Source organism: Hordeum vulgare, chromosome 3H, assembly GCF_904849725.1.
Source record: "Hordeum vulgare subsp. vulgare chromosome 3H, MorexV3_pseudomolecules_assembly, whole genome shotgun sequence".
Lineage (NCBI taxonomy): Eukaryota > Viridiplantae > Streptophyta > Magnoliopsida > Poales > Poaceae > Hordeum > Hordeum vulgare.
The window spans coordinates 462039945-462066677 of record NC_058520.1 but is presented as its reverse complement, the minus strand read 5'-3'; the positions used below and the strand labels follow the sequence as shown (position 1 = coordinate 462066677).

At 42.4% G+C, this 26733-nt stretch overlaps 2 protein-coding genes across 2 annotated transcripts; both read left to right on the top strand.

The window, feature by feature from the left end:
• The first annotated feature begins 17900 nt into the window (after positions 1 to 17900).
• On the top strand, positions 17901 to 21537 carry LOC123444266 (ras-related protein Rab7-like). Its single transcript, XM_045120943.1, has 7 exons — positions 17901 to 18212; positions 18360 to 18386; positions 18851 to 18950; positions 19037 to 19183; positions 20340 to 20420; positions 20488 to 20633; positions 21180 to 21537. Exons 1-7 carry the CDS (start codon positions 18157 to 18159, stop codon positions 21241 to 21243), a joined length of 621 nt encoding a protein of 206 aa, XP_044976878.1. The 5' UTR covers positions 17901 to 18156; the 3' UTR covers positions 21244 to 21537.
• A 1860-nt stretch (positions 21538 to 23397) lies between these two features.
• Positions 23398 to 25622, top strand: LOC123441862. The gene is given in 3 exon segments (XM_045118061.1): positions 23398 to 23428; positions 24302 to 24367; positions 25330 to 25622. Coding segments are annotated over 3 exon segments (390 nt in total).
• The last annotated feature ends 1111 nt before the right edge of the window (positions 25623 to 26733 follow it).

Below are 26733 nucleotides of genomic sequence, written 5' to 3'. Positions count from 1 at the left end.
GGCAGAAGTCAGTCTAGTTCTCTTGGACGTGATGCCTATATAAATGATCAATGTCTTCAATATCATCATAATTATTTGCTCTTCTATCAATTGCCCAACAGTAATTTGTCTACCCACCGTTTGCTATTTTCTCGAGAGAAGCCACTAGTGAAACCTACGGCCCCCGGGTCTACTTCACATCATTTATCTGCAATCTCTACTTTGCTATTCACATTTCTATTTTATTTTCTCTTTTATTTTGAGATCTATATTACAAAAACCCAAAAATACCATGCTGGGTTTTATTTGCTATCACTTTCATTCGGACCTATCAATCTAACCTTACTTTACCCATGAAGAATTGACAACCCCTCCACATGTTGGCTTGCGAAGATTTCTATTTGTGTGCACGTGCCACTTACATAGTCTTTTGGATCTTCCTACTAGATTAATACCTTGGTTTCATAATTGAGGGAAATACTTGTCGTCGTGGTGCTACATTACCCTTTAAGGTTGGAGGGAAACCAACACAATCAGCGGGAAGTCAATATTTCTGGCGCCGTTGCCGGTGAAGTTCAAGTCAAGGTCTATCAGGTTCCTACACACAACTCTCATCTCCTTTCAATTACATTATTTTCCATTTTCCTCTCCTTTTCCTCTTCCTCACTTCACAAAAATTTGCCTTTTTATTTGCTTTTTCTGTTTGTCATTCTCTTGCCGGACCTTTTGTTTATTTATCGCTATGGCAAACTCCTCCCTACCTATGAGCACTCATGAGATTGAAGTTCTCAATTTCAAGCAAAGGGGAGAAGAAGGTCTGAAAGATGCTTGGTATAGGATTTGCAATGCTCATGATAGATCTATCCAGAAGCAATCTACTATCATTATTATTCAAACTTTTATGTGGGTATTACTACTTGGTATAGATTTGTTCTTAACATTATCACCGGGGGAAATTTCTTAAGTTGCCCACCCTCCAATTCTCTCAATGCCATGGGAATTCTATTGGGGTCTCCACCTATCATTATAAATGAAGCATTTTTAACTCTTGAGCATGTTATGCAAAGGATAGATGCAATTGAGAAGAAAATTGTTACCAAAGAGCAAGTTGAAAATTTGGATAAAAGGGTGCAAGATCTTCTTAATCATATTTGTTCAAAGATGGGAGACGCTACTAAAATGCTAAAAGAAAAACAACCCATAACTAATGAATGGGCAGTAGAGAGCCCAGCTCAAATTGGTAAATTAGAGGAAATTTTCAGTAACTTGAGCACAACTTTTTCTTCCATTGAAACTATTGAGAAAACTCCCCTTGGCAAGAAAACTACCCAAACTCCCAAGAACAAGGTGCCTCTTCTAGAAACAACGTAGATCTTAAGATGATTAGGGCTCACTTCAAATTGAATGAACCTCCTCACATGAATGAACTCTTTAACTTTATCCCTAGGAGTGTAATTTTTAGGAATATGCATGCTAGATCTCTAAGAAATCAGGGATGTGTGATTGAGGAGTTGGAAACTAAAGATGACAATAGTTGAATATATGCTATATGCCTAGCTAGGGGCGTAAAACGATAGCGCTTTTTGGGAGGCAACCCAATGAATAAAATTTATTTTTCACTTTTGCTTTATGTTATTGAGTGTTTAAACAATTATGCTAATGTTATAATTATGTTTTTTGTGTTTTATTTAGTGTATGTGCCAAGTAAAGCCTTTGGGATCATGTGGGGCGTTAGTTGCTTTAATCCTATTGAAAACACAAACTTTTGCATCTAGTAGAAAAATTCTAAAAATCACAGAAACATCAAAAGTGTATGAATATTTTACACAAGAGTTATATAAAAAATCCCTACGTTGTCCTAATATTTCAGAATTTTTGGAGTTATAGAAGTATGAATAAAATTCGAGTCTTTACAAACTATTCTATTTTTAACAGATTATGTTTTCTTTCCATTATGTGCTTGTTTTGATGATTCTATGGTTTGTATCAGGGGGTATAAGCCATGGTAAAGTTATAATGCATAGGTATAATGCGAAAACAAAACTGGAATAAGATTTCAATAGTACCTAAATTAAAGTTTGGTTTTCTTGTACTAATGGATCTCACGAAAAATTTGTTGAGTTTTGTGTGATTGAAGTTTTCAAGTTTTGAGTGGTATCAGAGCTTTGGTATCTATTGCATTGGTTTCACATCCTAGGAAAGTATGGCGTCTAGTGACAGAAATTACCATCGTAGAGGTCCATATTTTGATGGTACAAACTTTGCTAGTTGTAAGCATAAGATGAAAATGCATATTGTTGGTAATAACCCCATCGTTTGGGATGTTGTTCGTAATGGTTTGCAAGGTGAATTCTTTGCTGATGGAAGAGAATCGGATCAAGAAGTGACTGCGAAAGAGTTGAAGATGTTGAATACAATGCTCAAGCATGCGACATTCTATTCAAGTGCTTATGCCCTAAAGAGTTCAACAAGATCAACCGTCTTGAGAATGCCAAGAAGTTTGTAAGTGTAAGAAGATCGCCTACTTCATGAAGACCTACCCCAAGTGAGGCTAGTCCTTCATGGACATAAGCCATGGTGGAATAGACAAGGTTGTTTCTTCGTGGACCCTTCGCGGCTGGAGCCCTCCGTGGAATTGTGCAAACGTTATCCTCTGTGGGTTGAAGTCTCCACTAACGTGGACGTACAATAGCACCACCTATCAGAACCACGCCAAAAACTGTCGTGTCAACCTTTGTGTTTGATCTTCCTATCCCTGCCTTCTATTTACATATGCATGTCTTTACTTTCCGCTACTATACTTCTAGACTTACATGTGTAGGGTGTGATTGACTCACAAAAATTGCTAAAAATTGCCCACAGCTAAAATTGGGAAAAGGCTAAGTTTTTATTTGTACAATTAGTATAATCACCCTCCCCCTCTAGGCATACTTCGGATCCACAGAGGTCCGTTAGTAGGATAGGTGAACCATAAACTTTACATATTGTTATAATTTGATTAATATTTTATTATTTTGTAAGGTAACGTATTCTAACTTCTCCATGACTTATACCCCGATATAATCCATAACATCATGAAAACAAGCAAACTATGCAAGCAAAAAACAAATCTTTCTAAAATGGGACAGTATGTAGTGATCAGCACTTAAACCATACTTATGAACTTTGAAAATTATGAACAATTAGGACAACCAAAGGAACTTGTATACAAATACTATGTAACTAATTTATATCAAACATATGTATCTATAAAATCAAAGAAATTCTGCACTTGACGTCAAAGTTTCTATTTTTGCACATCAAATTACTTATCATTCAAAACATCCCAAAGGCTTTACGTGGCACAAAAACTTACTTAAGCATAAAAACACAATAATTACAGTATCAATAATCATTTTGACTCACAAAAACAAAAAGTAAAAACAAGAAAGATAAGATAACTATTGGGTTGCCTCCCAACAAGCGTTGTCATTTTAAGCCCCTGGCTAGGCATAATGCATAGTTTCAAGTGATATCATCTTTGACATTCAATCCATAAGTATCCCTCATAATATACTCACAAGGTGGTTTAATTTTCTTCCTAGGTAAGTGTTACATCTTTTTCTTTAATGGGAATTGGAAAGGTCTTCCAACTTTCCAAGTATAGTTGGAGAAGACGGATTGCATTCAATATCACGCACAATGAAATCTACACGCCCATGATTTCTATTAGCAAGAATAAGCATATTATTTGTTCTACCCAAAGGTTTCTTAATGGTAGAATACGCAAATTGCAAATTGAGGGAACAATCTTGTATATCGATGAGACAAAGCACATCACAAAGAGATTTTGGTATAGTTGAGACACTAGCACCTAGATCACACAAAGCATTATATAATATTCTTTAAGCTTCATTTTAATAGCATGTTCCGATTCATCATGCAACTTTCTAGGTATAGAAACATCTAGCTCAAGTTTCTCATCGTAAGGTTTTATCATTACTTCTACAATATGTTTAGTAAAAGCTTTATTTTGTTCATAGGCATTGGGTGAGATAATAAATGATTGCAACAAGGAAATACATTCTACTAAAGAACAACTCTCATAATTAAAGTCCTTGTAATCCAAGATGGTGGGCACATCGCTAGTTAAAGTTTTGACTTCTCCAAACCCACATTTTCATTTTTATCATTAAGATCATCACCCTCCAAACAAACGGGACATCTTCTAGCTAAATTTGACTCATATCCAGCCCTTTTTGTTGGGGAACGTAGTAATTTCAAAAAAAAATCTACGTCATGCAAGGATCTATCTATGGAGAAACCAGCAACGAGTAAAGGGGTAGAGCATTTTCATACCTTTGAAGATCACTAAACGGAAGCGTTGCTAGAACACGGTTGATGGAGTCGTACTCGCAGCGATTCAGATCGCGGTGGATTCCGATCTATGCACCGAACAATAGTGCCTTGCTACCTCTTGAGCTTGCGTTGGTTTTTCCCTTGAAGAGGAAAGGGTGATGCAGCACAGTAGCAGTAAGTATTTCCCTCAGTTTTGAGAACCAAGGTATCAATCCAGTAGGAGTATCAAGCCAAGTTTCCAAAGTACTTGCGCAAAAACAGCAAACTTGCACCCAACGCTACAAAGGGGTTGTCAATCCCTTCACGATTGATTGCAAGGTGAGATCTGAAGGCGGAAAGTGCAACGAAGTAAAAGTGTAAGGCGGAAAATATGATGTGAAGTAGACCCGGGGGCCATAGTGTTCACTAGAGGCTTCTCTCAAAATAGCAAATATTACGGTGGGCGAACGAATTACTCTCGAGCAATTGATAGAACCGCGCAAAGTCATGACGATATCTAAGGCAATGACCATACATATAGGCATCACGTCCGAGACAAGTAGACCGATACTGGCTGCATCTACTACTATTACTCCACACATCGACCGCTATCCAGCATGCATCTAGTGTATTGAGTTCATGACGAACATAGTAACGCCTTAAGCAAGATGACATGATGTAGAGGGATAAATTCATGGAATAGATATAACCCCCATCTTTTTACCCTTGATGGCAACAACACGATGCGTGCCTCGCTGCCCCTTCTGTCACTAGAGAGGTCACCGCACGGTATGAACCCAAAACCAAGAACTTCTCCCATTGCAAGAATCATAGATCAAGTTGGCCAAACAAAACCCACAACTCGAAGAGAATTACAAGGATATGAAATCATCCATTTAAGAGATCAGAAGAAACTCAAATAAGATTCATAGATAATCTGATCATAAATCCACAATTCATCGGATCTCGACAAACACACCGCAAAAGAAGATTACATCGGATAGATCTCCATGAAGATCATGGAGAACTTTGTATTGAAGATCCAAGAGAGAGAAGAAGCCATCTAGCTACTAGCTATGGACCCGAAGGTCTATGGTGAACTACTCACGCATCATCGGAGAGGTCATGGTGTTGATGAAGAAGCCCTCCGTATACGAATCCCCCCTCCGGCAGGGCACCAGAACGTGCCCCAGATGGGATCTTGCGGAGATAGAAGCTTGCAGCGGCGGAAAAGTATTTTCGTGGATCTCTCGCGTAGTTTTGGATTTTTCGGGAATTTATAGGCGGAAGAGGTAGGGCAAACGAACCACAGGGGGGCCACAAGCCTGCTAGGTGCGGGCCCTCATGGCCGCGCCTAGGGGGCTTGTGGCCTCCCCTGGTGGCCTCTGCCTTGGTTCTCACACCCCCTGCGTATCTTCTGTTCCGAAAAAAATCTTTTCGGAGGTTTTATTCCATTTGGACTCCGTTTAATATTCTCCTCTGAAAAGGGTCAAAAACACGGAAAAAACAGGAACTGGCACTTGGCACTGAGTTAATAAGTTAGTATCAATAAGATAAAAAAAGCATACAAAATATCCAAAGTTTGACAACATAATAGCATGGAACTATCAAAAATTATAGATACGTTGGAGACGTATCATGCCTCCGCGTTCAAGACACGTGCAACCCGGTGAAGTCTCCAACACCTTGATCCAGCAAGGAGGGAGGAGAGGTTGAGGGAGAGCTCCGGCAGCACGACGGCGTGGTAACGGTGGAGCTGCGTGGTATTCCGACAGAGCTTCGCCAACCACTACGGAGGACGAGGAGGAGGGGGAGTAGGGCTGCGTCTTGGAGGTGGAAGAAGTTGTATGTTGCAGCCCCAAAACCCTCCAATATATATAGGAGGAGAGCGAGGAGGGTGCCCACCCTTAGGGTTTCCACCCTAAGGGGTGCGGCAGCCCTAAGGAGTGGAGGGGTGGCGCACCAAGGTGGGCTTTGGGCCCAATGCAGCCCCTCCACTCCTAGGGTTTGGGCCCTTACCCCCTTGTTGCACCTTGCGCTGATGGTGGAGGCGCACTAGCCCACTTAGAGGATGGTTCCGACCCACCTTTTGGCCCATGTAGCAATTTGGGGCTGGTGGCCCTTCCCGGTGGACCCCGGAACCCTTCCGATGGTCCCGGTACATTACCGGTGACGGCCGGAACACTTTCGGTGATAAATTCCTCACTTCCTATATATGAATCTTTACCTTTGGACCATTCCAGAACTCCTCATAACATCCAGGATCTCATCCGGGAGTCCGAACAACCTTCGGTAACCACATACACTATTCCCATATAACCCTAGCGTCATCGAACCTTAAGTGTGTAGACCCTACGGGTTCGGGAAGCACGCACACATGACCGAGACACCTCTCTAGTCAATAACCAACAGCAGGGTCTGGATATCCATATTAGTTCCCACATGTTCCATGATGATCTCATCGAATGAACCTCGATGTCAGGGATTCGATCAATCCTGTACGCAATTCCCTTTGTCTACCGGTATGATAGTTGACCGAGATTCGACCGTCAGTATCCCTATACCTTGTTCAATCTCGTTACCGGCAAGTCTGTTTACTCGTTCTGTAACACATCATCCCATAGATAACTCCTTAGTCACATTGAGCTCAGTATGATGATGGATTACCGAGTGGGCCCAGAGATACCTCTCCGTCACACGAAGTGACAAATCTCAGTCTCGATTCGTACAACCCAAAAGACACTTTTGGAGATACCTGTAGTGCACCTTTATAATCACCCAGTTACGTTGTGACATTTGATACACCCAAAGAACTCCTACAGTATCCGGGTGTTGCACAATCTCATGGCCTTAGGAAATGATACTTGACATTAGAAAAGCTTTAGGAGACGAACTACACGATCTTGTACTATGCTTAGGATTGGGTCTTGTCCATCACATCATTCTCTTAATGATGTGATCCCGTTATCAATGACATTCAATGTCCATGATCAGGAAACCATGACCATCTCTTGATCAACGAGCCAACCAACTAGAGGCTCACTAGGGACATGTTGTGGTCTATGTATTCACACATGTATTACAGTTTCCGGTTAATACAATTATAGCATGAATAATTGACAATTATCATGAACAAGGAAATATAATAATAACCAATTTATTATTGCCTCTAGGGAATATTTCCAAGAGTCTCCCACTTGCACTAGAGTCAATAATCTAGTTGACATCACTACGTGATTGCAATGAATCTAACACCCATAGAATTCTGGGGTTCAATCATATCTTGCTTGTGAGAGAGGTTTATTAGTCAACGGGTTTGAACCTTTGAGATCCATGTGTGCTTTACAGATCTCTATGTAATTCTATAGATGCTCCTACCATGCACCATTTGGAACTATTCCAAATGACTGGTCTACTATACGAATCCGGTTTGCTACTTGGAGTTATCCGGATTAGTGTCAAAGCTTGCATCGACGTAATCCTTTACGACGAACTCTTTAATCACCTCCATAATCGAGAAGATTCCTTAGTCCACTAGTTACTAAGGATAACTTTGAACGTTGTCCAGTGATCCATTCCTGGATCACTCTTGTACTCCTTGACTGACTCATGGCAAGGCACACTTCAGGTGCAGTACAAAGCATAGCATACTATAGAGCCTATGACTGATGCATAGGGGACACCCTTTGTCCTTTCTCTTTTTTCTGTCGTGGTCGGGCTTTTGAGTCTTACTCAAATTCACACCTTACAACACAGCCAAGAACTCCTTCTTTGCCGATCTATTTTGAACTCCTTCAAAAACTTGTCAAGGCATGCATTTCGTTGAAAGCACTTTGATCTATCTCCATAGATATTTATGCTCAATGTTCAAGTAGCTTAATCCTGGTTTTCCTTTGAAAAACACTTTTCAGACAACCCTATATGCTTTTCACAAATTCTACATCATTTCTGATCAACAATATGTCAACCACATATATTTATCACAAATTCTAGAGTGCTCCCACTCACTTCTTTGGAAATACAAGTTTCTCATAAACTTTGTATAAAACGAAAATCTTTGATCATCTCATCAAAGCGTATATTCCAACTCCGAGATGCTTGCTCCAGTCCATAGAAGGATCGCTTGAGCTTTGCATACTTGTTAGCATCCTTTAGGATCGACAAAATCTTCTGGTTGTATCACATATAACCTTTCCTCAAGGAAACCGTCGAGGAAACAATATTTTGACATCCTATCTGCAAGGTTTCATAAATGATGCAGCACCTGCTAACATAATTCCAACATACTTTTAGCATCTCTATGAGTTTGAAAGTCTCATCGTAGTCAACTCTTTGAACTCTGTCGTAAACATCTTTGCGGCAACTAGAGCTTTCTTAATGGTGACTTTTCACCATCATCGTCTGTCTTCCTTTTAAAGATCCATTTGTATTTAATAGTCTTACAACCATCAAGTAGTTCTTCCAAAGTCTTCACTTTGTTTTCATACACGGATCCTCCTCTCGGATTTCATGGCCTCGAGCCATTTATCGGAATCCGGGCCCACCATCGCTTCTCCATAGCTCATAGGTTCATTGTTGTCTAGCAACATGACCTCCAAGACAGGATTACCGTACCACCCTGGAGTAGTACGCGTCCTTGTCGACCTACGAGGTTTGGTAGTGACTTGATCCGAAGCTTCATGATCACTATCATCAGCTTCCACTTTAATTGGTGTAGGCGCCACAGGAACAACTTCATGCGCCCTGCTACACACCCAAATTGAAGTGATGGTTCAATAACCTCATCAAGTTTTCACCATCCTCCCACTCAATTCTTTCAAGGGAAACTTTTCCTAGAGAAAGGACTCATTTCTAGAAACAAACACTTTGCTTCCGGATCGGAGATAGGAGGTATACGCAACTATTTTGAGTGTCCTATAAATATGCATTTATCCACTTTGGGTTCGAGCTTATCAAGTTGAAACTCTTTCACATAAGCATCGCAAACCCAAACTTTTTAAGAAACGACAGCTTAGGTTTCTCTAAACCATAGTTCATACGGTGTCATCTCAATGGAATTACATGGTGCCCTATTAAAGTGAATGCGGTTGTCTATAATGCCTAAAACCCATAAACGATAGTGGTAATTTGATAAGAGGCATCATAGTATGCACCATATCTTATAGGGCACGACTATGACATACGAACACACCATCAGACTATGGTGTTCCAGGTGGCATGAGTTGTGAAACAATATTCATGTGAAACAATTTTCACATTGTCTTAAATGTTTACCAAACTCGCAACTCAGATATATATGCTTACCTCCATGATCATATCGTAGACATATTATCCTCTTGTCACGATGATCTTTAACTTAACTCTGAAATTACTTGAACCTTTCAATAATTCAGACTTGTGTTTCATCGAGTAAATATACTAGCATCTACTCAAATCATCTGTGAAGTAAGAACATAATGATATCCACTGCATGCCTCAGTACTCATTGGAACGCACACATCAAAATGTATTACTTCCAATAAGTTACCTTCTTGTTCCATCTCACTGGAAAACGAGGTCTTCAGTCATCTTGCCCATGTGGTATGATTTGCATGTCTCAAGTGATTGAAAATCAAGTGAGTCCAAACGACCCATCTGCATGGAGTTTCTTCATGCGTTTATACCAATAGACATGGTTCGCATGTCTCAAACTTTTCAAAAACGAGTGAATCCAAAGATCCATCATCATGGAGCTTCTTCATGCGTTTTGCACCAATATGACTCAAGCAATAGTGCCACAAGTAAGTGGTACTATCATTACTACTTTGTATCTTTTGGCAACAATATTATGAACATGTCTATCACTACGGATCAAGATTCAGTAAACCATTCATTTTAGGTGCAAGACCATCGAAGGTATTATTCAAGTAAATAGAATAACCATTATTCTCTTTAAATGAATAACCATATTGCAATAAACATAATCCAATCAAGTTCATGCTCAACGCAAACACCAAATAACAATTATTTAGGTTTAACACTAATCTCAATGCTAGAGGGAGCGTGCGATGTTTGATCACATCAACCTTGGAAACACTTCCAACACATATCGTCACCTTGCCTTTAGCTAGTCTCCGTTCATTCTGTAGCTTTTATTTCGAGTTACTAACACTTAGCAACTAAATCGGTATCCAATACCCTGGTGCTACTAGGAGTACTAGTAAAGTACCCATCAATATCATGTATATCTAATATACTTTTGTCGACTTTGCCAGCCTTCTCATCTACCAAATATCTAGGGTAGTTCAGTGTCTGTTCCCCTCATTATAGAAGCACTTAGTCTCGGGTTTGGATTCAACTTCGGGTCTCTTCAGTAGAGCAGCAATTGGTTTGTCGTTTCATGAAGTATCCCTTCTTGCCCTTGCCCTTCTTGAAACTAGTGGTTTTACTAACCATCAACAATTGATGCTCCTTTTCGATTTCTACTTTCACGGTGTCAAACATTGCGAATGGCTCAAGGATCATCATATCTATCCCTGATATGTTATAGTTCATCACGAAGCTTTTGTAGCTTGGTGGCAGTGACTTATGGAGAACTATCACTATCTCATCTCGAAGATCAACTCCCACTCGATTCAAGTGATTGTAGCACTCACACAATCTAAGCACATGCTGAATGATTGATCTTTTCTCCCTTACTTTGTAGACAAAGAATCTTGTCGGAGGTCTCATACCTATCAACAAGGGCACGAGCAAGAAATCCCAATTTCATATTTTGGAACATCTCATATGTTCTGTGACGTTCAAAACGTCTTCGGTTCCTCAATTCTAAGCTACTAAGTATTATGCACTGAACTATCATGTAGTTATCAAAAATGTGTATGTCAGATGTTCACAACATCCACGGACGACGCTTGGGGTTCAGCATACCGAGCAGTGCATTAAAGACGTAAGCCTCCTGCACAGCAATGAGGACTATCCACAGTTAATGGACACAGTCCACATAATTGCCACTATCATCTTTCAACTAAGTTTTTCTCTAGGAACATATCAAAACCGCAGAGCTTTAGCGCAAGTTATAACATAATTTGTAAAGACCTTTTTACTATGTTCATGATAATCAAGTTCATCTAATCAAATTATTCAATGAACTACCACTTAGATCAATATCCCTCTAGTCATCCAAGTGAAACATGATCCATGTCGACTAGCCCGTGTCCGATCATCACATGAGACGGACTAGTCATTGATGGTGAGCATCTCCATGTTGATCGTATCAACCACAAGACTCATGTTCGACCTTTCAGTCTCCCGTATTCGAGGCCATGTCTGTACATGCTAGGCTCGTCGAGTCAACCTAAGTGTTTTGCGTGTGTAAACTGGCTTACACCCGTTGTATGCGAACATTAGAATCTATCACACCTGATCATCACGTGGTGCTTCGAGGCAATGATCCTTCGCAATGGTGCACACTTAGGGGAATACATATATATCTCGAAATTTTAATGAGAGGTCATCTTATCTTTGCTACCGTCGTTCTAAGCAATAAGATGAAAAACATGATAAATATCACATGCAATCATATAGTGACATGATATAGCCAATATCATCTTGCTCCTTTGATCTCCATCTTCGGGGCACCATGATCATCATTGTCACCGGCATGACACCATGATCTCCATCATTGTGTCTCCGTGAAGTCGTCGCACCAACTTATTACTTCTACTGCTATAGCTAACGTTTAGCAATAAAGTAAAGTAATCACATGGCGTTGCATCTCATACAATAAATTAAGACAACTCCTATGGCTCCTACCGGTTGTCATACTCATCGACATGCAAGTCGTGAATCCTATTACAAGAACATGATCAATCTCATACATCACATATGTAACATCACATCCTTTTGACCATATAACATCACATAGCATACCCTGCAAAAAACAAGTTAGACGTCCTCTAATTGTTGTTGCAAGTTTTACGTGGCTGATTAGGGTTTATAGCAAGAACGCTTCTTACCTATGTGACAGCCAGAACATTGATATGCCAATGTTATTTACCCTTCATAAGGACCCTCTTCATTGAATCCGATCCGACTAAAGTGGGAGAGACAGACACCCTCTAGCCACCTTATGCAACAAGTGCATGTCGGTCGGTGGAACCAGTCTCACGTAAGATTACGTGTAAAGTCAGTCTGGGCCGCTTCATCCCACGATGCCGCCGAATCAAGATAAGACTAGTAATGGCAAGCAATTCACAAAATCAGCGCCCACAACTTTTGTGTTCTACTCGTGCATAGTATCTACGCATAGAACCTTGGCTCGGATGCCACTTTGGGGAACGTAATAATTTTAAAAAAAAATCCTACGTCACGCAAGGATCTATCTATGTAGAAACCAGCAATGAGTAAAGGGGTATAGCATCTTCATACCTTTGAAGATCGCTAAGCGGAAGCGTTGCTAGAATGCGGTTGATGGAGTCGAACTCGCAGCGATTCAGATCACGGTGGATTCCGATCTATGCACCGAACAACGGTGCCTCCGCGTTCAACACACGTGCAGCCCAGTGACGTCTCCAACACCTTGATCCAGCAAGGAGGGAGGATAGGTTGAGGGAGAGCTCTGGCAGCACGATGGCATGGTGACGGTGGAGCTGCGTGGTATTCCGACGGAGCTTCGCCAAGCACTACGGAGGACGAGGAGGAGGAGGAGTAGGGCTGCGCCATGGAGGTGGAAGAAGTTGTATGTTTCAGACCCAAAACCCTCCAATATATATAGGAGGAGAGGGAGGTGGGTGCCCACCCTTAGGGTTTCCACCCTAAGGGGTGCGGCAGCCCTAAGGGGTGGAGGGGTGGCGCACCAAGGTGGGCTTTGGGCCCAAGGCAACCCCTCCATTCCTAGGGTTTGGCCCCTTACCCCCTTTGTCGCGCCTTGGGATGATGGTGGAGGCACACCAGCTCACTTACGGGCTGGTTCCCACCCACCTTTTGGCCCATGTAGCAATTTGGGGCTGGTGGCCCTTCCCGGTGGACCCCCGGAACCCTTCTGGTGGTCCCGATACATTACCGGTGACGCCCGAAAAACTTCCAGTGATCAAATCCTCACTTCCTATATATGAATATTTACCTCTGGACCATTCCGGAACTCATCGTAACATCCGGGATCTCAACCGGGACTCCGAACAACCTTCGGTAACCACGTAAACTATTCCCATATAACCCTAGCGTCATTGAACCTTAAGTGTGTAGACCCTACGGGTTCGGGAAGCATGCAGACATGACCGAGACACCTCTCCGGTCATTAACCAACAACAGGGTCTGGATATCCATATTGGTTCCTACATGTTCCACGATGATCTCATCGGGTGAACCACGATGTTAGGGATTCGATCAATCCCGTATGCAATTCCCTTTGTCTACCGGTATGATACTTGCCCGGGATTCGATCATCGGTATCCCTATACCTTGTTCAATCTCGTTACCGGCAAGTCTATGTACTCTTTCCGTAACACATCATCCCGTGGCTAACTCCTTAGTCACACTGAGCTCAATATGATGATCGATTACCGAGTGGCCCAGAGATACCTCTCCGTCACACGGAGTGACAAATCCCAGTCTCGATTCGTACAACCCAACAGACACTTTCGGAGATACCTATAGTGCACCTTTATAATCACCCAGTTATGTTGTGACGTTTGATACACCCAAAGCACTCCTACGGTATCCGGGAGTTGCACAATCTCATGGTCTAAGGAAATGATACTTGACATTAGAAAAGCTTTAGCAGACAAACTACACGATCTTGTGCTATGCTTAGGATTGGGTCTTGTCCATCACATCATTCTCCTAATGATGTGATTCCGTTATCAATGGCATCCAATGTCCATGATCAGGAAACCATGACCATGTATTGATCAACGAGCCAACCAACTAGAGGCTCACTAGGGACATGTTGTGGTCTATGTGTTCACACATGTATTACGGTTTCCGGTTAATACAATTATAGCATGAATAATAGACAATTATCATGAACAAGGAAATATAATAATAACCAATTTATTATTGCCTCTAGGGCATATTTCCAACACTTTTATCATCTATTTTCAGATTTGTAAATAAAGATTCTATAGGAGAAATACCAATCATTTTAAAGTATTCATGATGATTATGGTGAAAACCGGTGGAAGAGCTTTTTCTAAGAATTCTCGTTTAGCTCTCAACCTAGCGGTCATATCTTTGCTCTCATTAACAGATATTTGGATATATATTAATGGACTCATTGATATCATGCTTTGGTGGCAAATTTTATTTAAGAGTTTCCACATCAAGAGCAATTATATCAATGTCCCTAGCCATATCATCAACTTTATGCAACTTTTCTTCTACCACATCATTGAAAATCTTTTGAGAACTAATAATTTTTTAATGGTGTTATCAAGATCATAAGATAACCTATTATTAGTAGTAGAAGAATTTCCATGAGAATTACCATAAGAGTTGCCATAATTATTAGAGGAATTACCGAGATACGACCTAGTATTGAAATTACCTATATAAGCATTATTGTTGAAATTATTTCGAGATAACGGCATCATTATTTTTGCACGATCAAAGTAGATAATGGCATATCATTGGGATCAGCTTGAGAATGTTTACTAGCAACAATATTCATAAGAGTATTCATTTTATCACCCAAAGTAGCAATTTCCTCAACAAAATTTACCTTCTTACCAGTTGGAGCTCTTTTGGTATGACATTGAGAATAGTTGGTCATGATATTGTGCATAAGCTTAGTGGCCTCTCCCAATGTCACCTCCATGAAGGTACCCCGTGCAGCAGAATCTAGAAGACTTCTAGACACAAGGTTTAGTCCCACATAGAAATTTTGTATAATCATCCATAAACTTAAACCATGCGTGGGACAATTTAAAATATTCAATTTCATTCTCTACCATTCTTGTGAAACATGTTCTTTCTCATATTGTTTAAAATTCATAATTTGATTACGAAGAGATATAATCTTAGCGCGGGGAAAATACTTGGCAATGAAAGCATCTTGACATTTGTCCCATGTCCCAATACTATTACGAGGTAAAGATGAAAAATCAAGCTTTAGTTTTCCTCTTAGTGAAAAAGGAAATACTTTTAATTTGACAACATCATTATCCATATCCTTTTTCTTTTGCATATCACATAATTTAACAAAGGTGTTGAGATGAGAAGCGGATACTCATTAGGACTTCCCAAAATTTGTTCTTTCATCACAAGATTTAGCAATGGAGCATTAATATCAGAAAAATCCACACTAGTGGCGAGTGGTATGGGAGTACTAATAAAATCACTATTATTAGTATTTGAGAAGTCACACAACTTAGTATTATCTTGAGACATAGAAACGGAACTATCAAAGTAACAAGGAGAACCAGTAAACTAGCAAGTATAGCAAGCAAACAGGTAAACTAGCAAAAATGCATATTTCTATATTTTTGATTTTATAGCAAGCAAAATATAACAGAAAATAAAATTTAGAACAAGTGAATGATAATTTGTGTGAAGGTACTTGATAGAAAATTGGTGATACTCCCCGATAACGGCGCGAGAAATCCTTCATGATACTAGTAAATTGCGTTGGGATTTTCCCCGAAGAGGAGGGGATGATGCACACAATAGAGGTAAGTATTTCACTCGGTTAGAAACAAGGTTATCGAACCAATCGGAGGACCACGCAGTTTTCCATCTTCAACGCCCGCACACAAAAGAGCACACACTTGCACCCAACACATGCAAGAGGGTTGTCAATCCCCTTGAACTCGTTACTTGCAAGCGATAAGTAGTGATAGATAGAGAATGCAAATATATTAAATATAATAATTAAATACAAATAATAAAAGGCAGCGAGGTATTTTTGGTTTTTGTAAATATATTTATGAGGAGACCTGGGGGCCATAGTTTTTTCCTAAAGGCTTCTCTCTCGTAGAAAACATACAATGGGTAAACCAATTATTGTTGACCAATTGATAGAAAAACGCATAGTTATGCAATATTTATTCACGGAAATAATAACACATATAGGCATCATGTTCGTAGGCAAGTAGACCGACTCCTTCCCGCATCTACTACTATTACTCCATCCATCGACCACTATCCAACATGCATCTAGAGTATTAAGTAAAAAACAGAGTAATGGTTGGAGGATAATGACACGATGTAGACAAAGTAAGTCCATTTAATATGAATGAACCCCACTATTTTACCCTTAATGACAGCAATACAATATGTGTCATGTCCCTTTCTATCATTGGGATTGAGCACCGCAAGATTGAACCCACTACAACACACCTCTCCCACTAAAGATAGATCCATCTAGTTGGCCAAACCAAATCAATAGATCAGAGAGAATTACGAAGCTATCACATTGACACATATAAGAATTCAAAGAAGATTCAAATATTATTCATAAATAATCTAAACATAAACACACAATTCATCGGATCCCAACAAACGCACTGCACAAAAGTGATTACATAAGATAGATCATCGCAAGAATCTCGGTGATCATGGCAATGAAGAGCATAGAGAGTCATAAAACGACAATACGCGGGTGATAATCCGAAAACCAACGCTACTACTAGAGTTTTCCTAAAAGTGGGCGGTAAGGCATCAACAAGCGAGCTCTACACGGACGAGTCATAGAAGTCCATGATAAAGACAACGATGGACATCACAGACTCAAAAGCCAAAAATATTTTATCAATTTCCCCTACTGCAAGGTACCAAACATGGAATTGGGACTGATAATCGTTTCCATACGGCACGTCGGCCGAATCGACGCGTCGGTCGTCCCTCGCGTGCGCGGCCCATGCAACATTTTTCCCACCCGCGCGCTTCGTTGGTCAATGGATGCAACATTTTTCGTCTAAATTTGTTGCAACCAACGTCATTTTTGCTGCAAGCATTTTTTACTACATTTTGTCCTAGTATAAAAGTTGCATACACGTTTGGTTGCAACCGTGTATATACGTCGGATTTTTCATTACAATCGATGTTTACTTTTGTTACAACCGTGTTAATTTTTGCTACAACCGGCATCATGTTTTGCTGCAACCGTTCACTAAATAACTTGCATACACGTCACGTAAATATTTGTTACAACCGGCGTCTGACTTTTGCTACTACGTACCATCAGCTTCGTTTTTTTGCTACGATCACGTTTTTTTTTTTTGCTATAAATTTTGTTTTTTGTTGCAACCGTTGAAAAAATTGCTGTATCGCATCGAAATTTTGCTGCATAGGGGGAAAATGTTGCATGCGGATCCAACGGTGCGGACGCGCGGGGTAGGTAGATCGTGCGGCCCGCGCGCGGCCGGCCGAAAGTTTGGGCCGGTGCGCCGGCGCAGATCACTCCCCTAATCAATTTCCACACCTTAATCTCCCTTTAAACTCCCACTCCCTTTCCCCCAAAGTTGCCAATTTTTTCTTTTGAGACAATCCCCCAAAGTTGCCAAACACGCTGTTGGTGGTAAACCGTTTGGGAGCGGCCTGCCTCGCGGGTGGCCGAGCCGGCCCACCACGCCGGCCATCTCTGCTCCCTCCTTCGTTTTTTTGCGGTTCATCTCCTCCCTCCTTCGCCTGACAGTGGCAGAGTGGCACACGTCTTCCTCACCTCTCCTCTCTCTCTCCATCCACCACCACGGTCATCCTCGCACGAATCCCTTTCAAAAAATTTAAGACCACGCCCCAGATCACATCGAATTCACCACCACCGCCTCCCTCCCTCCCTCCCTCCTTCCGTGCTTCCATTTTCTTCCCCCCCCCCCCCCCCCCGTGCGCCTCGCCACGAGCCGACAAGCCGCGGGCAGAGATCGATCGCGATCGCCCCCAGCCATGTCGACCTCGCGCAGGCGGACCCTCCTCAAGGTCATCGTCCTCGGCGACAGCGGGTCAGCCCATTCCCTGCCCACCCCCGGATCCGCCCCCCGGCGGATTCCACCAATTTCTGCGAAATTTTTAGTTTTTTTGGGCTGGGGCGCTCGATTTGGGCGTGGCTGTAATCCCGTGCTTGTCTGATTTGCTCGTCCTGTGTGCAGGGTCGGGAAGACGTCGCTGATGAACCAGTATCCTAGCCTTGACCCCTAATGGGCCCGCATTTGGTCTGCCGTCGCTTAATCGTTCTCGGGTTGATCCATGTTCTGCTGTATTTTTCTCGTTTTTGCTAGCTCCTCTAAGCAATTGACGCGCCGGTGCCCGACCATGTGCAAAATTTGTGTCTTTTACTCGTAAGCGTTTGACCCATTTAGCTGCAGGAACACATTTGGCAGCGAACCCCCGTTTCTGAATATGAATTCCGTAGGCTCGTCTCGTCGTGGGCCTATGTTTAGCTGCATGCCGTCCGTTTCATTATTTCTGTTGTGTGATAGCCAGGATTTTGTGGTCAAAATCTCTTCTGGTGCATGGGTATGTGAGGATATGATTCAGTTTAGCAAGATGGGATTGGGAGAAGTACGCCGATGTTTGTGCTCCGAAATGTTAGGCTCGTGTTACTACTTTCTGTGCTTTGCTATGCTTGACTTTTATCTAGATATGTTCACAACAAGTTTAGCCAGCAGTACAAAGCTACCATTGGTGCGGATTTCGTCACCAAGGAGGTCCTCATTGAAGACAGGCTTGTCACATTGCAGGTGAGTGGAATGCCTAGTTGCAGCTCTCTTGACAGTGAAGAAATGGACTGCTGTTGTAATTACATCTGGGCTTGCTCTGTTTCTAGATCTGGGACACCGCGGGGCAGGAGAGATTCCAGAGTCTTGGTGTCGCATTCTACAGAGGGGCAGATTGTTGTGTGCTTGTTTATGATGTCAATGTTAACAAGTCATTTGATACGCTCAACACATGGCATGATGAGTTCCTCAACCAGGTAAGATTATTTTATCTTCCATGTCATTTGATGCCTGATCATGGTTGTACATATACAATGTAGAGAAATTCATCATTTGTTCTTCCAACATTGCTCTTATGAGATGACAGCTTGATATGATGATGCCATTGTGTTTCTAAGGCTTCAGCATGCCAACATAGTACTCCATCAGATCTGAGCATGCTGGAGTATCTTTTTTTCTCTGTGTTCTTTAAGAGCAATAAATGCCTATAAGGCAATAAACTGCTCATATAGGCGCAGTTATACTTTGCTATGATGACATATTCAGTTACCTTGCGAACTTTCATACTTCAGCAGTTTCGCTATGCAAACTGGCAACTTATTAAAGTTGCACAGGTGCCATCAACATCTCTAGAACTGCAATGGAGCAATGAAAGCATATCAATACCCAACCTTTTGCCAGTGGCGGAGCTTAGTTAGGGGGCCAACATGGTCCATGCCCCCCCCCCCCCCCCCCCCCCCACACACACACACAAAAAAAAAACACAGAAAGCAAAAAGTAGTTCTGTAGATTACCACTTGTATTTAGACTATTTTGGGTCCTCAACTTTGTTCAAAGCTCATTTGTAGCCCCCTCTCAAATTTAGTTGAAGCTTCTCCACTGCCTTCTGCCTTGAAGATGCGTATGTCATGGCATTGATGTAAATTCTGGACATGTGAACGGTCACTTCAAGTTGATTAGTGCTTCATACACAATATAGACTCATTTTGTTTTGCGTACTGCTAGGGATGTTGATAATTCTGGAGTACGAAGCAAGGTCAGTCATATTGCTAAGATCTTATGTTACTTCTCCTAGCACATTATAAATATCTGGATGTGCAATGCACATATTGTTGGAAACATAAATATATTATTTACGGAGTACATTTGTTGACTACACTGTTGATTGTCGTGGAACTTTTCCAGGTATTTGAATTTTAGGTTAACTGCTATTTAATTGATTTCTTTGAAGCCCTTCAATTGATTTCTGTATTTTTTGGGTGGGCTATTAGGTTAACTGCTTTGTGCTTTTTAATGTCTGGGAATATGGTTAATCATACCAACGGATTTGCAATACTATGATTTGTATCTCTTATAGCGCTTGTAGCATCTTGATAAATTTAATTGACATGTCTATTTTCCATTCGATTTTAGGCTAGCCCATCAGATCCCAAAACATTCCCATTCATCCTACTTGGGAACAAGATTGACGTAGATGGTGGCAAAAGCAGAGTGGTCAGTTGTTGTTGCAAATATAACGTACAACTGTCCCTAGATACACCACTAACTAATTTTCACACAGGTTTCTGAGAAAAAAGCTATGGAGTGGTGTTCTTCAAAAGGCAATATTCCTTATTATGAAACTTCTGCAAAAGAAGACTACAACGTCGATGAAGCATTTTTGTCTGTTGCAAAGCTTGCTCTAGAGCATGAGCGTGACCAGGACATGTGAGTCAGCTTACTTACATCATTTTTTGTTAGTAATGTTTTGTTTAACATGGATTAAGTTTATCTTGTGAATACATGATTCATCTCCTTTTTCTTGAATATTCTGTCATCTTAAACTGGAAGTCCATACCCAACCTGCTTTGATAGCTGCATTCTGTTATATATCCTCTATGGACGATTTTTATTTAAACAGTTGCTTAGATGTCCTGTCTAAGGCTTCTGACAATCTTAAGTTTTTAGTATGAATGTGTATAAGCTTCTGTTCATGCTTGTCCATTACTTCTATGTTTTTTCAGACGCTAAGACTGTCAATGTGCATCACAGCTCTTAAAGGAAACACTGTTTTGTTAATTGATGTGCTGAACCTAAGATTGTTTCTAAGATGACACGTAACGACATAAAATATGCACCTCTTTGAAATCTAACAATTAGCTTGTGCTTATTATTAATGTGTCTCTATCTAGGTTTAACAAAGAAAGAGCAGCTGTTACACCTAGTGATGTTGTATTTTGGTTGCTTACAACCTTTTTCTTTTCTGCTGTTCAGCTACTTCCAAACAGTCGCAGATCCTGTCCCCGAGACTGAACAGAGAGGCGGGTGTGCATGCTAGCGTTTAGCCGTCTTTGTCCTTCCAGATTTTGCCTGCTGTGTGTGGTATTCTTTTTAAGTGATGCTCGGCATTCCTTTTGAGTTGACAATGTACACTAGGGTGCCTATGCATCCACTCCATTCACTTTTGTAACCCATGTAAGATAGTTAGCAACTATGGCTTCGGTTCACCGAATACTGATGAGCAGCCCGCCCTGTTTCTTGAGTCGGCAATAAGAGTGCAAAGTGGTACTACTGATACAATTTGGGATATGGCCTAAGCCTCAATTATATTCATGCAGCTGTAACTTATTGATGTCCAAAGCGTTGATTTTGGTTGAGTTGGGCATAATTCTTCTATCTGAGCCAAATGTTAATGTTTCGAAATATTTTGCTTGTGAGTTAGCATACCAGACGTCCATTTCAGTGTTAAGTAATCCAGGATGAAGGGAGTATTTTTTTTAAATTTAATGTATATAAACATGTTTGGCGTGTTTGTTCATTCATTTCAGTAAGATGTACTCGTTCATGTCAAAATATCCAAAACATCTTATATTTATAAACGAAGAGAATATTAAACTAAAGATAATAAACAAGTTTCCTGCACAATTGTGAGGGACATGTTGCTAGTTTTCTTCTTGAATTTCTGCTTCAGCTACCTAATAAACCACTTCGTGATTTCTGTATGCCGATGATTTCAGCTACTCAAAACCCTCTACTTGCTCTCATCCACCTTGAGCTGCCCGATGTAGTTTTTCTGTATGCCGATGATTAGGGCATCTTCAACGCCGAACCGACTGATCTCGCGGTCCGGCGAGGTCCGGACATATTTTGCCATCCAACGCGGTCCTGTGTTAGATTCATTCGATGGTTTGGACGCATTTTCCCCCTGCAAACCGCACACAAACAGTGGGGAGGGGGTGTGGGTTAGACTGCTGCCACGTCCCCGTCTGACTTAGCTGGCCCACGAAGAAACCTCCTCCCTTGCCTGTGTGATTTCCCGTCCAAAGCCAGCTGCCTGCATTTATGACGGTTTAGAGTGGACGCAAGAGCGCCGCCTGTTGTGCCACATTTTTTCTCCGCGTTGGAACGACATTGGTTTACTCGCCTACTACCATTTAACCAACGAGTGTGTCAAGGAACCTACTCCGGCGCCCCGAGCGCCACATGTCCGTTCATGTATCGGTTGGCATTAAACGCCTCTCTAACTAGCTCCTTGCATCCGTCCTATATAAGTGTGGCCAGGCCAAACAAGAACTACACCCCACCTCCGCTCTCTCCATGTACTCCTTGTACAACACCCTCATCGCCTATGACGAGCAGAAGAGTTCTCCGACATTGAAGCGACCTAGGTTGCCCGGCGAGCCAGCTTGATAGAAGTTGGCTTGCCGGCAAACCCTCTAGATCCGGCGCCACCACCATCGACATCGCCACCCCTTCCTCGCCCGTCTAGGCTGGCCAATGCCTTCTCTCGGCAAATCCGATGCTAGCAATGGCGGCAACGCTTAAGACAGGTGAGGAAAGAAGCCATGTCGGTGAAGGAGGACGGCATGTCCGCGACGACCACAAACAATGAGAAAAAGTAGATCATGAGAGGTGACCGCAGCTTGGGTCCCAAGAAGGCCACCGCTACTGCGTCACCGGGGTACACAACCGGTGTTTTGATTGGTAAGCGGAGGCGTAGACAACGGCGACCGCCTTCCCCCACCCGAAAATCAACTCTGGTTCGTGCTTCACGAAGATGAAGGGAGGCTATTTTCCCCCTCTTGCTGAAGCATATCCCTCCAAGGCTTCCAACACTCCAATGAGGGGGGCTATGGTACATGGGCATGACATGTCATGGGAGGAGAGATCCCCGCACCAGCATTAGACTAGGTTTAGCCTAGTCCAGTATAGTAAGTTAAAATATGTACAAAATGTAAATATTTTCGTCCGACTTGAATGAAAATCATCTCATTGCATGGAATTTGCTCGGTTTGTTTAAACTTGTTTTGAAATGTATGTGAATACATTGTATGGTTGACTTTTGTATCTGTGTTCGCGGACTGGTCCTCACCTATCCATAAAAGGATGCGGTATCTGATTTATGGGTGAGCGTTGGATATGCTTGCCGTGTTGGCCTGCAAATTTGCTCCTGCATCCGTCCGTGGATAGGGGGATCAGTCCGCGAACACGGATGCGAAAGCCAGCCACCGAACACTTCCCAGGTACATTTCAACGACTGTTTAAACAAAACATGAAATTTATGCAAAACGGCTGGTATACATACAAACCAAAGCACATACCTTATAGTTTGGACATTTTTATATTTAAAAACATATCCTAAGGCGCCGTTGATCGTCGATTTTCTTTGTATTCCATATCGACGACCTTGTCCTCATCCGGCGCAGGCGGCTCTCTCGACCGTCGCACCGCTTTAGTACCAGTGCTAGTGAGAGGTCGTGTCCGCTCTGGACCGGCGTCAATGCAAAGTGACCGCTCTACAACGATATGAATGCGGACAACTGGAAAAAGGGGGGAACGTGTCCGAACATGGATGGAGGGTTTTCGATGGGCCATGATAGTTAGGAGCGGGCATGGCAGCGGTCCGGACAACCACAAAGCCCATCCTTCACTTTGTCTCTGATTTATACGAAAAAAACTCACATCTGGACCGGTCAACGGATAGATGCAGAACCGTGTTGGATGGTTTTCAGGATTTAAACCGCGCGATCGGAATATATATGGACAGTTTGAGAGTCAGTGCCGTTGTTGATGCCCTTAGCATGTACTATATGGAATGGAAGCATCCCCTAGCCTAAACCTGAGGAGACGAGACCTCTGCCTTGCAAAGTCATCCTATTTATTCTAAGAATAACTCCTCCTGCACAATATTCTTGCACCTGTAAATTTTTGATATTCATATACTCATTTCCAGTGTATCGTCACTGCACCCACAGATTGTTTCTCTCCAAAACTCGATGGCGAAGCAATCTCTTGCTGGGAAACCATAGTGCAAGGGCCTTTCCCTGGTCCTCGAAGATATGGTTGACGTCGGTGGTGGTCACAGTCTCAAAGATGATGTCTCAATGGAATCGCAGGAGCACGAGCTTACATACGCCGTCTTCCCGGATCCTGCTGACCTGGTGGCTAGAAGGTTCAGAAACGCTAGCTAGCCAGCTAGTGGATATGGCTTTTGACTTTTCGATGAGAATCTTCGCCCCCAACCCCATGGACGTTTCCTCACAGGTCAACTTTTTTCGCACGTTGCCACCACTCTTCACCCCCCGACTATAATCAGCTGCAATTAAGTTAAAGCTGAGGAAGTACATCCATTTAAGCGTCAACAAATCTCGGATGGTGGAAGTACTGCTGAATTGGGGGAAAAAAAATCTTTGCCGAAAGGTACGTACCCGTGTACTAAAGCAGTGTAGCACAGTAGTAGGAGCGTGCAGTAGATTGGGCTAGATCCGGAGTTTGGACCGAGTGAGGCCCTTGTGAGGTGCACACGTGCTTGGACCGCGACGGAGACTGACTATTCCGGGACGCCGGCGAGAGGAACCGGACAGAAATAAAGCTCTCTCTGTTCCTAAATAAAAGACTTTTAAAGCTTTTAATACAGCGAGTACGAATTACATACAGATGTATAAAGATATATTTTAAAATATATTTATTTTATTTCGTATGTAGTTTGTAATGAAATTTTTAGAAACTTATATTTAGGAACAGAGGAAGTACAAAGGTAGCGGCATGCACTAAATAAACACAAGCGGCATATTGAAAGTTCTTGAGCTTGTTGGAAAGATTCTACTCCTAGCTACCTGGGGGCAAGACCTAAAAAGAAAAGCTACCCGGGGCCAGCTTTTTTTTTTGCAGTAGTTTCGGTGCTTGTCCTCTTTAGAGCATCTCTAGTGGATCTTCTATATGGACATGTATAGTAAATATACATAATCCCAGCTGTTTTTTATTGCCCAGCGACTCCGAACGACTCGTGTAAACGGGGGTGTAAAATATCCACGTCCAGCCACGACGGTACGAGGCGTGGAAACAATCACGACCAAGCCACGCTCGTGAACTCGCCTGCCCGAGGCGGCAACACGCAGCGCCTGGGCGGCGCGCGGCACGTGGGGTGTGCGCGCGCTCGTGGCGGCGCCGGGGCGGCTGCTGGCGCGGGCGCGGGACGCGTACGTGGGCGGCATGCTCGCGGTGGCGCGGAAGGCGTCGGCCACGGCGCTGCCCGGCGGCGGGCCCGAGGGCATCTGGGCCAGGCGCGTGCCGCGGCGGAAGCAGCTGCCGCCGGCCACGGCTCGCGCGTCCGAGTTCGAGCAGCGGCTGGTCATGGAGATCTACAAGTCCATCGTCGCCTCCAAGGAGCTCACCACCATGCTCCACTCCTCCACCGCGCACCTGCAGGCTTCTTGATATATTGGTGGATGTGAAGCAAGGGAGTTTTAAAACTGAGTGTGACTTGAAAACTTGCTGGTACTGACCCGTATTTCATTTTACGTGCTATTCATCTAGAAGAAGCTTCAACGATAAGACGCGACGTAGTTGAATTGAGTTGAGTTTCCATTTTCTATGTTTTTACATGAGTTGAGTTTCCACTTGGCGTCATTATGGTCAGAGCATTTCTAATCCGTTGAATCATTTGAATAAACGAGCTCAGTTCTTCTGCATGAGTACGAGAGACTGTGACTCTTTATCTCATTGCGTCAAAAGTGCATCTTTGTCGATCAGTTTGTCGCTCCTCTTCAACTATCATATTATGCATTATGACACAAGCTTTTATTACATCACTGATTTCTTTACGTTTTCATCATTTTGAAAATATAGCCATTGAAAATATAGCCGTTTGAATATACACGTCCTAATTTACACGTTCCACTGAAAAACTAGAACGTGTATAATTTAACAACGTGTATATGAACGTGTATATGAAGATATACACGTTCAAATTTACACCATCCACTAGAGATGCTCTTACGGGAGCCGAGCGGCCACTAGTTTGTTTCACTTTCATTCCAAACCCCTGCCTCTCGATCACTTTGGTGGTTCGATAAGGGCAAGTGCATTTCTTCTCTTTTTTGACTACCGTCGCTGTCGATGCTTTCTCGTGCCTCGCTAGCAGCAACATTCGGTTTTCCTTTAGTTCCCTCGACGTACCGCTGGTGCTGAGAAGCACTCCATTTTTAGTGCTCTCATGCTGCGGCATGCATGATATGCACCTGCATCGAGAACCGGGCATTTTAAATCCTCGTCAAATGTCTGTATAGGTCGTCCGGTTACTGATCGATTATAAAATTTTGATCCAATCAAACATCTTAAACAAGCCTTAAATGTTCGGTCTGATCGACACCCTTCATATTCAGTTTAAATATAGAACGAATATTAGACGCGTGGACGCGTTCGGACACTGATCCGCATCGATCCCACATATATTTGTCTCCATTTGTTCACGAGACCAAACCATAACATTTCACTTCACTTTTCTCCACTTCCATCCGTCACCCAAACTCACTTTCGGTGATCTTCG

Coding starts and splice junctions, on each gene's coding strand:
- LOC123444266 (XM_045120943.1), top strand. CDS start 18,157: ATGTCGACCTCGCGCAGGCGGACCCTCCTCAAGGTCATCGTCCTCGGC. Junction 20,421..20,487: donor ATGGTGGCAAAAGCAGAGTG/GTCAGTTGTTGT, acceptor ATTTTCACACAG/GTTTCTGAGAAAAAAGCTAT. Junction 20,634..21,179: donor CATGAGCGTGACCAGGACAT/GTGAGTCAGCTT, acceptor TCTGCTGTTCAG/CTACTTCCAAACAGTCGCAG.